The 13,024-nt window shown below is 41.8% G+C and overlaps 1 protein-coding gene across 1 annotated transcript in view; it reads left to right on the top strand.

Moving 5' to 3' along the window:
• Window positions 1-511: 511 nt before the first annotated feature.
• dnajc5b (DnaJ (Hsp40) homolog, subfamily C, member 5 beta) overlaps window positions 512-13,024 on the top strand; it is a 28,325-nt gene continuing 15,812 nt past the window's right edge. The window contains exons 1-2 of the mRNA XM_067975820.1: window positions 512-618; window positions 12,488-12,701. Coding sequence (XP_067831921.1) covers window positions 512-618; window positions 12,488-12,701 — 321 coding nt within the window. The remainder of the gene's footprint in view (window positions 619-12,487; window positions 12,702-13,024) is intronic.

A 13,024-nucleotide genomic window follows, 5' to 3' on the forward strand; every position in this document is an offset into this window, starting at 1 on the left:
CTCCTGTCCAGCGATAGGGGAAGGGCCAGACAAATTGGTTTCTGTATATTTGTGAATAAAAGTGATGCTTATTTTTATTGTTGTTTGCTAGTGGTAGTTGTGAATATTGCATCCACGGCGTATAGCAACTGATAATTAATTCCCTGATCTACGAAAGAAAGACAAAAAGCACGCAGAGTATTTCACAAACGCAAAACAAGTTTTCAGGCTTTGCGTTTGTGGGCTTGCTGGAAGTTTTGCAGTCAATTTGACTTTTATTCAGGTTATTGTTCTAAATTGAAAGTGATGAGTTTGTGTTAAACAGTAAGGTAATTTGTATATAAAAACTTTCTACTTTGCATACTTCAGCCAGACAAATATGGATGCTATTGGCAAATTAGTCTAATAGTACATAAACAGCAATGTTTCATCCTTTTAATTTTTCTGCCATATGAAGTGTAGCTACATGAAATTGGCTTCATGAACTTAATTTTGTTTTTCAGAAGCCTGGTAAAAGCAGACTTGAGTTAAAATGGCTGAACAAAGACAACGTGCACTTTCTACATCTGGAGAAGCACTTTATCAAATTCTAGGCCTAGAGAAAGGAGCTTCACATGAGGAGATAAAAAAATCCTACAGGTACGTAGAGCCATGCAAGTTTCCAAGCAGTTCACCAAATCTCAAACCAAAGTACTATATAGGGATGAAAATACTGGGAACTAAATTTTAGATTGATGGTATCCTTGATCAGAACTGCCATGATCAAGCTGAAAAAGCCTCCCTTATAGACCAAGGACAAATCAGGATAGACAGAGGAGAGAACAATAGGTAATGGTTATGGGTTCAAATGGATAACTTTTACAAAGAGGCAACTACTTGGGGCAGTAGCATATTACATACATGTCAAATGTCAGTGTTTCCTGGTGACAGCATTTTGGGCGTCTGGTCAGTGTGCCAGCATTTGCTGACAAAAATCAGCATAAACTGGACCCCCTTCCACTCTCAGTGCTGCCTTCTCCTCCATTGATGCTTGTATCTGGGTGTGGCTGCTAATGCCCTCTCCTCTCTTCTTCTCTGCTAGTGCTGGATCTCGGTATACTATAGTCAGGAACTCCTGTTTCCCACCTACACAATACAAAGATCCAGCAATCCTTGCCTTAGCGCTAGCAGCTGTGCAGAGAGTGACTCTGGTCTGGTGCATTAGCAGCTTGATTCAGATAGGAGCAAGGAACATAGGAACAGGAGTAGGCCATTCAGCCCCTCGTACCTGCTCCGCCATTTGATAAGATCATGGCTGATCTGTGATCTAACTCCATTTACCTGCCTTTGGCCCATATCCCTTAATACCTTTGGTTGCCAAAAAGCTATCTATCTCAGATTTAAATTTAGCAATTGAGCTAGTATCAATTGCCGTTTGCGGAAGAGAGTTCCAAACTTCTACAACCCTTTGTGTGTAGAAATGTTTTCTAATCTCGCTCCTGAAAGGTCTGGCTCTAATTTTTAGACTGTGCCCCCTACTCCTAGAATCCCCAACCAGCGGAAATAGTTTCTCTCTATCCACCCTATCTGTTCCCCATTGCGGGGCAGAACTGAGCCAGAATGGAGAAGTGGATGGCAATGAAAGGGGGAACTGGATTGCAATTGAAGAGCAGAGAAATGGATGGTAATGAATGGGAGAGAGAAGGGCAGAGGTTAAGAGTGGGGGAAGAGGCGAGAAACTGGGCATTTTGGCATGAAGGAGAAAGGAGAGTACCAACATTAACTGAGAGGGAATGGGGAGGGATAGAGCCAGCATGAACTGAGGGGAAGGGCAGTGGCAGGGGCAGCATAAATTATGGTGGGAAGAGGAAAGAGTGCCAACTTGAACTGGACGAGTGCATGAAGAGTACCAGCTTAACGGATTTGGAGGGTAAGATGAATGCCAGGTTGAATTGATGGGGGAGAAGGAGAAGTGTTGATATCATCTGAGAGAGTTGGAGGAGAAGAGATTGAGGTGTTAGATGAGGTATAGTGTCTCCGTGAACTGGGTTTGCAGAGAGTAGAAGACTTTTGTGAACCGGAACAGTGAGGGGTAGATGTTGCAGCGTGACTGTTGAGGTCATTTTTGGGTATGTAATGGTCTGGTTGGTCTGCTGAAAATGCAAATTGTTTTTCCTTTCTTTAGGATTATAAATCCATTAATTATGAAAGTATAGAGTGGTTCAAATGAACCAAAATGCATATTCAAAATGAACCACCCATTTTGTGCCTTCAACATTTGAATTTCCCTTTTAGATTTTCATGAACTTATGTTTTTTCTAGTGCAAGTGAAGGACTGTCATTTCTCTTTTCATTTTAAGTTACAAAGCCCATGGAACTACTTGTATTCATATGTCAGGGCCGTTCTTAAGTTGATAGCTTTCTTGGGGGCTGTGGCTGCTTTTTCTAGTTCCTAGGTTGGCATGTAGGCTGTTAACAGATTTTAAAGTGAAGGAAAGAGATGTAAAATGCTGTAATATTTGAGAGACAGTGATTTTCTCAGTAGAGAATGGGCTTGGCTCATTTCAGATCAAATCTGAAGCATTGTCCTGAGTGTTTACTTCAAACTAATGTTCACTGGTTCTTTACTTCCTTCAACAGATAATAGGTTTTTATTTTTGTTGAGGATGAAATGCCTTTTATTTTTACGGTAATTTTTCATTTTTCCCTTTTACCCAGGTTTCCCACCTTTGCCCATGCATCATTCTCGGCTACCATCAGAAGCTGCCATGTTGTTTGGATGCTAGCAGCATGTATATGCTGGTGAAGTGGTCCCTAACCTTAAGGGAAGGTACCCTCGCCAGATACAAAGTCGTGAATCACACAGTTGATATTCTGTTCTCACGGCTGCTTGCTCAGACTGAGCTCACAGGTACGCAACATCTGTGTCCTGTGGCAATGAACTGAATTTCAAACCACACATCTGGTCAATCATTGCCTATGCCCAATTTTAGAACATTGCATGCCTTTACCTCATCCTGCTGCCGGATCCCTCATCTGCATCTTTGTCATCTCAAGTCTTAATTTCTCTAACACCTTCCTTGCTAACCTTCCCTGCACCAACCAACATAAACTCTAATTCTGCGAGAACTCTGTGGTCTATATCCTATCAAGCTCAAAGTCCACATACCCATCATTGCCGTCTTCACCAACCAATTTGCTTCCTGAATCCTGGCATAATGGGGGTTAAATTTGATAACCCCCAAATCCGGGCGTGGGGGACACGATGCGCGATTAACCTGCACCTGGTCGTTCCAATGCAGGCAGCACGTGAGATTCGTGCTGCCTGGTCATTTGCCTGATTCCAACGCAAGCAGCCAGGCCTAGCTGCGATGTTGAATGACTTCTCAACAATAGGAGGGCCTGATGTCGTGTGAGTGTCTTGCATCTCTTAAAGGCAGCCTACACTTCTTATTTGCAAAATATAAGATATGGGTCCACAAGGAGTGTAAACGGAGATCAGACATCACATGTGTAAAACACAGATGCAGGTCCCACCCTATGTTTACAAACTGATGAGTTATGTTAAAACGTTGAATGAAGGTTGCGCACCACTAAATCCCACGTCCTCCAATCTGTATGCCAGGCCTTACCAATCTGCCGATCTGAGTTTATACCAGGCCTGCGAGAGAGTGTGCACCAAGGTTATCTGCTGATGCACTAGAGGCCTTGGTGCAAGAGATGGACAGAAGGAGGGCCATCCTATATCAGCAGGGGGGTGCAAGAGGCCCTCCAAATGTATGCTCAAGAGGCAGTGGGAGGCAGTAGGGGACGCAGTCAATGCCAGGCGCATAACACCATGAACATGGATGCGGTGCGGGAAGAAGTTCAGTGCTTTGACACGAGTGGTCAAGGTGAGTGAGGTCAACTGTCAAGTGGTATCTCCTGCCAACTGCATCACTAGCCGCATCCACTGCTCCACACATTACACCCCCATCACCCACTCTCATCAAACTCTTTCAATCAGATACTTCCTCTCCCCCTCACACATTAGTGCTGCTGCAAGCCGGACACCCACAACTCAAAGGTCACACACACTGGCAGCTATTCAACCATGACAGGCACATCACCCAAACATTCTGCAGGACACTCACCGTCCCGCTTTCTTGCAGGAGAAGGGAGAAGGTGGTGCATAACAGGAGGTAGCAAGCGGCAGTGGCATTTAGCCCCTCGAGCCTGTTCCGCCATTCAATGAGATCATGGTTGATCTGTGACCTAACTCCATATACCAGTCTTAATCCCATATCCCTTAATACCCTTGGTTAACAAAAATCCAGCAATCTCAGATTTAAAATTAATAATTGAGCTAGCATCAACTGGCATTTGCAGAAGAGCATTCCAAACTTCTACCAACCTTTGCATGTAGAAGCATTTCCTAACTTCACTCCTGCAAGTCCTGGCTCTAAATTTTAGGCTTTGTCCCTTAGTCCTAGTACTGTAGGTCTCCTACTTGTATAGGAGACCTCCAAAAACAGGTACAAATGCATCAGCAGCCAGAAGCAATAATCTAGTAACAAACCTGTAAATCCTGCATAGTTCCTTTTAAATAACACTGGTGGGGGCGGAGGGGGGGGGTCTTCCAGGCCGTCTATGACATATTCAGCTGTTCGTGGTTAAGACAGTGCGTTGGCTGGAGTGTTGAGTGCCAAAATGGTATCTATCCCTTTAACTCAGAGTCGCACACTGATCTCACGCATAGTCTCCTTATTTTACATGGTACAGGCATTCATTACCTGCGCGTGCGCAAATGCCTTTACCAAGATGGCATCTGGCGCATGACTGCGTGCGTTCCGGACGCCATTTTGGGACCTTAAGAGGCCATGTAGCGCCTAAAAAACAGGTGCTACACGGCCCAATTTATAGCCCAAAATCTTAAATCCTTATTCGGGTATTCATATGTATCTAAGGCCTTTCTGTGCCCTCCACCCTAGTGCTCACCCTCCACTCTTCCGACTGCAGTCTACTGTGCATTTCTCCACACATCCCCCACCCGCAATCCAGGCCTCAAGCCCCTAGACTCTGCAGTTCCCTTCCTAAACCTCTTCACAATGCTATTTCTCTCCCCACCTTCAAATGCCTCCTCCAAATTTACTTCTTGACCATGCCTTTCGCCACCTCCCCTAAATTCTTTCTTGCTTCTTGTTTAGTGTCCAGTACTCCACCAATAAAATGTGTTGGAACATTTTGTTTCATGGAAAGCACTGTATAAATGTAAGTTGTTGTAATATAATGGAGCTTTTGTCAGCGGGAGCTGGGACAGGATTGTCACCAAAAGGTTAAGTGTAGTGGTACTGACTACTGCACTCTCACTATAGCAGATACCATATTACACCAATCCAAAGGGGGCTGGGAAAGGCAAATCTGCTTTATTACAGTGCTTGTAACAGCATCGTATTGTTTTCACAGTGCTGTGTTGGCTTTGGCACAGCAATGATTCCAATGTCTTGAGGCAAAATGGTGATAATACACTATCACTGTTTCTGTTTGCAACCATCTAGGCTTAAGCATCAGAACACCTGACATCCTTTTCATATTTGTAGTCAGATACAATCTATCTTGTAGCAGACGTCAACAGAACTGACGTAAGAAGATTTTTTTTCAAAGACAGCATAGTTTCCTCAAAGGTTCAAAAAAATGCAAGATAAAAATAATTATAGGGCAAAACTTATTATTTGGATACTTCCAGCTTAATTAAAATCCCAGAACCAGAGGAAAAAATATTTTAAAAAGCCAGCAGAAATAAAGCAGAAAATCATAGAATCATAGAAGTTACAACATGGAAACAGGCCCTTCGGCCCAACATGTCCATGTCGCCCAGTTTATACCACTAAGCTAGTCCCAATTGCCTGCACTTGGCCCATATCCCTCGATACCCATCTTCCCCATGTAACTGTCCAAATGCTTTTTAAAAGACAAAATTGTACCCGCCTCTACTACTGCCTCTGGCAGCTCGTTCCAGACACTCACCACCCTTTGAGTGAAAAAATTGCCCCTCTGGATCCTTTTGTATCTCTCCCCTCTCACCTTAAATCTGTGCCCCCTCGTTATAGACTCCCCTACCTTTGGGAAAAGATTTTGACTATCGACCTTATCTATGCCCCTCATTATTTTATAGACTTCTATAAGATCACCCCTTAACCTCCTACTCTCCAGGGAATAAAGTCCCAGTCTGTCTAACCTCTCCCTGTAAGTCAAACCATCAAGTCCCGGTAGCATCCTAGTAAATCTTTTCTGCACTCTTTCTAGTTTAATAATATCCTTTCTATAATAGGGTGACCAGAACTGTACACAGTACTCCAAGTGTGGCCTCACCAATGCCCTGTACAACTTCAACAAGACATCCCAACTCCTGTATTCAATGTTCTGACCAATGAAACCAAGCATGCTGAATGCCTTCTTCACCACCCTATCCACCTGTGACTCCACTTTCAAGGAGCTATGAATCTGTACTCCTAGATCTCTTTGTTCTATAACTCTCCCCAACGCCCTACCATTAACGGAGTAGGTCCTGGCCCGATTCGATCTACCAAAATGCATCACCTCACATTTATCTAAATTAAACTCCATCTGCCATTCATCGGCCCACTGGCCCAATTTATCAAGATCCCGTTGCAATCCTAGATAACCTTCTTCACTGTCCACAATGCCACCAATCTTGGTGTCATCTGCAAACTTACTAACCATGCCTCCTAAATTCTCATCCAAATCATTAATATAAATAACAAATAACAGCGGACCCAGCACCGATCCCTGAGGCACACCGCTGGACACAGGCATCCAGTTTGAAAAACAACCCTCGACAACCACCCTCTGTCTTCTGTCGTCAAGCCAATTTTGTATCCAATTGGCTACCTCACCTTGGATCCCATGAGATTTAACCTTATGTAACAACCTACCATGCGGTACCTTGTCAAATGCTTTGCTGAAGTCCATGTAGACCACGTCTACTGCACAGCCCATAAAATCTTAAATTCAATTGTTATTTCTGTTTAAGTGATTCAGTGAACATTTATTCATTAATACACTTCCCATTTGTGTTGTGATTCATTTCTTGTTCCTCACACCAGCTTGGTTTGTGTGCCTGCTTAGCACAACATGGCTGAGATCAGGTACTCAGTAGCAAGTGTAGATTGTGAATGAGAACTCATTTCCCATCACTCCATGATGCCAAATGTTGATGCATCATCTCACTGTGTCATCATATTTTCACAAGACAGAATCTATTATTTGATGTAAACTTCCTCCAATGCCTTAGTAGGTAAATCACTCTGTGACATAGTACTAAATCATACAGACCAGGAAAGGCACAAGTTCAATCGCTGATGTATGCTGAGTTTGTTTCTCTCAGCCAGGGGAGCAGCAATGGAAAAATCAGTCAGCGCTCCCACTCTTGATCCCTGTCTAATAACTCCTGTTGGAAAGTGTGCATGTGATTGAAAGTGGACAGCATCAGGGTCAGCTGGCAATCATTGTCTGGGCTCATACATGAAAAACGGCCACTAGGGCAAGGTACTGGAGGGTTGATAAAGACTATGGAACCATACCCCAACATACACTGGTATATAAATATAGTTATAATTAATTTTCCTGGTGCTTTGTAGATTATTTTGGTGTGGTGCCAAAAATTGCAAATTTTAGAATGTGTAATCCACAGTCAGCGAAAGGTAGTCTGTGTGGTGACTTGTTGTAGCTACCATTTGATTACAGTGACCAAGTAATATAAACCCTACTAATTTTGTATACATTAAGTGGCTGTTAGAATCATTGAATCAAACAGCAAAGAAGTAGGCCAGTTGGCCCATTGTGCCTGTGCCGACTCTTTGAAAGAACTATTCGATTAGTCCCACTCCCCTAAAAAATTTTCTTTTTCAAGTATTTATCCAATTCTCTTTTGAAAGTTACTATTAAATCTGCTTCCATCACCCTGTCAGGCAGTGCATTCCAGATCATAACGACTCGCTGCGTTAAGGAAAAATTCTCCTCATCTCCCCTCAACATACTTGATTTTGGATGGCTTAATTTATCAATGGCAGTTAAACAATGAAAAATAGTTGTGGGTGGGGGGGGGTTCTGGCTTGGCAGTAACTAGGTGGATTTATGACTCTAAGTAGGAAAATAGGGCTCCTATGGCTTAGATCAATGGTTTACATACCTTGAAATCCCTGGTCTATAATCCATAACAAAAGGTTAGGTGCTTTTCAAATCCATTGTCTGCATCGCATTTAAGGAATACAAATTGGAAGCCAAAACAAACCAATGATGTAAGCTTCAGCTGCTATCAAACTTGGTGTTGTAAAATTGTTTACAATTGTCAACCCCAGTCCATCACCGGCATCTCCACATCATATCAAATATGAATGAGAGACCAGCCAGGTTTGAGCACATACAGTGCAAAGATGAATACCTTTCCCAGAAAATTATTGCAATGGATACTGTAACAAACAGTGAGAAGAAAAAGGCTTGAAAAATGATGAACAGATACCATTTATCAGACTTTGTCAGACCAAGAGAAGACAACAGAACTGTCAACCTGGTTAAGTGGCAAGATATGACACAAAGCAGCCTCCTGTATTTAGAAATGTGATGGATGCCAATGACAACAATGCTGCAGATGATGGCAAATTTTCATGAAAATATCTGTTACTACTTTTAGGTACTTGCAAAGCAGTAGAAACTTATTGCAAAAATAACCCATGGCAATAACTGTTCCATGGAGAAAGGCAACAGATTCTACAACTTCACTTATGCTTATACTTTCTTGTGGCTTTTAAAAAAAAAGTCTTGCAACAGTATATTTGCTGCTTCTGTTACATAAATATTAATTTATCAGATGTAAATAAAACTTCATATTGCTAATAGATCTTATCTTTCTGATGCTTCCTAATTGACATCATGCATCTAATACCTTAAAATTATCTTTAATTAAGTTATCAAACAGGATGAATTGAGTTGTGTATCTGTTATAGGAACATAGGAAACATGACTTGAATTGTAAAATGGAGTTTACTTAACTAATTAATGCAATGAATTACTAATGTGTCACAGCTTTCAAATGACATGGGGACGAGCGCTGCTTGTGGAATATATGATTATCCACTCTGGAGAAATTGATCATACTGGTCACAACTGAAGGAACACTTATTATAAATATTAATTTCCTTTTCTCATAGAATCATAGAAAGTTGTGGCATAGAAGGAGGCCATTTGGCCCATCGTGTCCGTGCTGGCCGAAAAAGAGCTATCCAGCTTAATCCCACTTTCCAGCACTTGGTCCGTAGCTCTGTAGGTCACGGCACTTCAATTGCACATCCAAGTACATTTCAAATGAGTTGAGGGTTTCTGCCTCCACCACCCTTTCAGGCAGTGAGTTCCAGACCCCCACTACCCTCTGGGTGAAAAAGTTTCTCTTCAGCTTCCCTCTAATGCTTCTACCAATTACTTTAAATCTATGCCCCCTGGTCACTGACCCTCCTGCTAAGGGAAATAGGTCCTCCCTATCCACTCTATCTAGTCCCGTCATAATTTTATATACCTCAATTAAACCTCCCCTCAGCCTCCTTTGTTCCAAAAAAAACAACCCCTATCCAATCTTTTCTCATAGCTAAAATTCTCCAGCCCTGGCAACATCCTCGTAAATCTCCTCTGTACCCTCTCTAGTGCAATCACATCTTTCCTGTAATGTGATGACCACAACTATGCATAGTACTCAAGCTGTGGCCTAACCAATGTTTTATACAGTTCTAGCATAACCTCCCTGCTCTTATATTCTATGCCTTGGCTAATAAAGGAAAGTATCCTGTATGCCTTTTTAGCCACCTCATCTACCTGTCCTGCTACCTTCAGGGATCTGTGGACATGCACTCCTTTGTTCCTCTACACCTCTCAGTATCCTCCCATTTATTGTGTACTCCCTTGCCTTGTTTGCCCTCACCAAATGCATTACCTCACACTTCTCTGGATTGAATTCTACTTGCCACTTTTCTGCCCACCTGACCAGTCCATTGATATCTTCCTGCAGTCTACAGCTTTCCTCCTCACTATAAACCACATAGCCAACTTTTGTATCATCTGCCAACTTCTTGATCAAGCCCCCCCCATTCAAGTCCAAAATCATTAATATATACCACAAAAAGCAATGGACCTAGTACTGAGCCTTGCAGGACCCTACTGGAAACAGCCTTCCAGTCGCAAAAACACCCGTCAACCATTACCCTTTGCTTCCTGCCACTGAGCCAATTTTGGATCCAACTAGCCACTTTCCATTGGATCTCATGGGCTTTTACTTTTTTGACCAGTCTACCATGTGGGACCTTGTCAAAAGCCTTGCTAAAATCCTTGCACACTACATCAAACGCATTATCCCCATCGACCCAGCACCATGCCTGTAGCCAGGGAGGATCGGAAAATGATGGTCATAGCCTCCGCTCTTTCCTCCCTGGCTTCTCTTAGCATTTCATCCGGGCCTGGTGATTTAATTACTTTCAAAGATGCTAATCCTCTTAATACTTCCTCTTTCACTATGTTTATCCCATCCAATATTTCACACTCTTCCTCCTTAACTACAATCTCTGCATCGTCCCTCTCTTTTGTGAAGACAGACACAAAGTATTCATTAAGAACCATACCCATATCTTCCACCTCCACACATATGTTACTTTTTTGGTCTCTAATAGGTCCTACTCTTTCCTTAGTTATCCTCTTGCTTTTTATGTATTAATAAAATATTTTTGGGTTTTCCTTAATTTTACTTGCCAGTATTTTTTCATGCCCTCTCTTTTTTTTCCAAATATCCTTTTTAATTTAATCCCTGCACTTTCTATACTCCTCTAGGCTTTCTGCAGTATTGAGTGTCTGACATAAGCTTCCCTTTTTTGCCTTATCTTACCCTCAAGCTCCTTGTCATCCAGGGGGCTCCAGATTTGGCAGTGCCACCCTTTTTCTTTGTGGGAACATGTATACTCTGAACCCCTTGAATCTCCCCCTTGAATACCTCCCACTGATTTACCTTCAAGTAGCTGTTTCCAGTCCACTTTTGCTAAATCACTTCTCAGCTTAGTAAAATTGGTCTTTCCCCAATTTAGAACTTTTACTCCTGTTCTATCTTTGTCCTTTTCCATAACACATGAAAATCTATCAATCTCAGTCTTGGAAACTTCAACTGACCCAGCAAGCACAGCCTTTTCGGGAAGAGAATTCCAGATTTCCACTACCCTTTATGTGAAAAAGTGCTTCCTGCTTTTACTCCTGAATGGCCTAGCTCTATTTTTAAGATTGTATCCCCTTGTTCTCGATTCCACCAGCAGAGGAAATAGCTTCTCTGTATCTAATCCTTTTATCATTTAAAACACCTCAATTAGATTATCCCTCAACCTTCTCAACCCAAGGGAATACAAGCCAGGTTTATGCAATCTATCCTCATAATTTAACCTTTTAAGCCCTGGAATCATTCTGGCGAGTCTACGCTGTACCTGCTCCAAGCCCAATATATCCTTCCTAAGATGCGATGTCCAAAACGTAATGCAGTACTCCAGAAGGGGTCTGACCAAGGCTCTGTACAACTGAAGCATAACTTCCTCCCCTTTGTATTGCAGTCCCCTTGAGATAAAGACCAATATCCCATCAGCCTTTTTGATTACTTTTTGTACTTGTGCACTAGCTTTTAGTGATTTGTCATATCCCGCCAATCAGAGTACATTCCCTTTATCCTTACTGTCTGTCTCCTACCTCCCAACCAATTACCAACCTATGTCACAAAGTTACCTCCAATTCTGAGCGCTTTCATTTTTGGTAATCATCTCTTGTGCTGAACCCTATCAAATACCTCCTGAAAGTTTGTGAACTCCTCAAAAAAAATTAGCTAGATTATTCAGACATGACCTACCCTTCACAAATCCATGCTGACTCTCTTTGATCCGCTCATACTTATTCAAATGCTCAATCACTCTGTCCTCGATGATAGATTCCAGTAATTTCCCCACAAATTACATTAAATTAACAGATCTATAGTTTCCTGATTTCTCCCTCCCTCCTTTCTTAAGGAATGGAGTGACATTTGCAATTTTCCAATCCAAAGACACACTTCCTGAATCTAGAGAGCTTTGGAAAATTATAATTGGTTCTCTGAATTGTGTATTCGGGGTTTCCGCTGAAGTTACAGCATTCGATCAGGAGAAACCCCGAGGAGATTCTCAGCAATGTACAGGTTCACAGTTATGATTTTCCCAAATGTCTAGTTCCCATGGAGGGGTCAAGTGGGGGTCAAGTTTTTCTACACAGGGAGAAAGGGAAAAATTATTTATGGCTACATTCATACTAGCAACTAGCTTAATAGCAGTCAACTTGGCAGAAGTCTGTCCTCTTATAGTGTGTGGCATTGGCAAAATGTGCAAAATTACAAAAAAGATTTTGAATACTTTAAACTGCTAAGATACGCCCTGTTCAGCCAGTTTTTGGACACAGTTAAACCTCAATTACTCGTCACATTCCACAGAAAACTTGCTTTGAAACACCACCCAGACAAAAATCTTGACAACCCAGATGCGTCTGAAAAATTCAAAGAGATCAACAATGCTCATTCAATATTGTCGGATATAACAAAACGAAACATTTATGACAAATATGGCTCGCTGGGACTCTACGTAGCTGAACAGTTTGGTGAAGAGAATGTGAACACGTACTTCATGCTGTCTAGCTGGTGGGCGAAGGTAACTTTGTTTTTTTTTATCTTATTTATTTTAGTGTACAACAGTATTTTGTGGTGCTATAAGTTACATAAAAGCTGCAATCTGAAAATGTGCTTTCTACTGACACCTAGAGGATCAGAATTCAGAAAGAGGGAAACTGAAATTTTTATGATAAAGATTTAGTACTATCAATGTAACATGTTAGCAAGGTTCACTATTCTACATACAAGTTCAAAAGTTATACAGTGTCTTGCCTATCCTGAAATAGTTCTTCTATTTACTGCTACCAAACATAATACTTTCAAAAACAATTAATTCATTTTTCATTAGTTTATAAAAACACA

The sequence above is a fragment of the Heptranchias perlo genome, chromosome 3 (assembly GCF_035084215.1).
Source record: "Heptranchias perlo isolate sHepPer1 chromosome 3, sHepPer1.hap1, whole genome shotgun sequence".
Lineage (NCBI taxonomy): Eukaryota > Metazoa > Chordata > Chondrichthyes > Hexanchiformes > Hexanchidae > Heptranchias > Heptranchias perlo.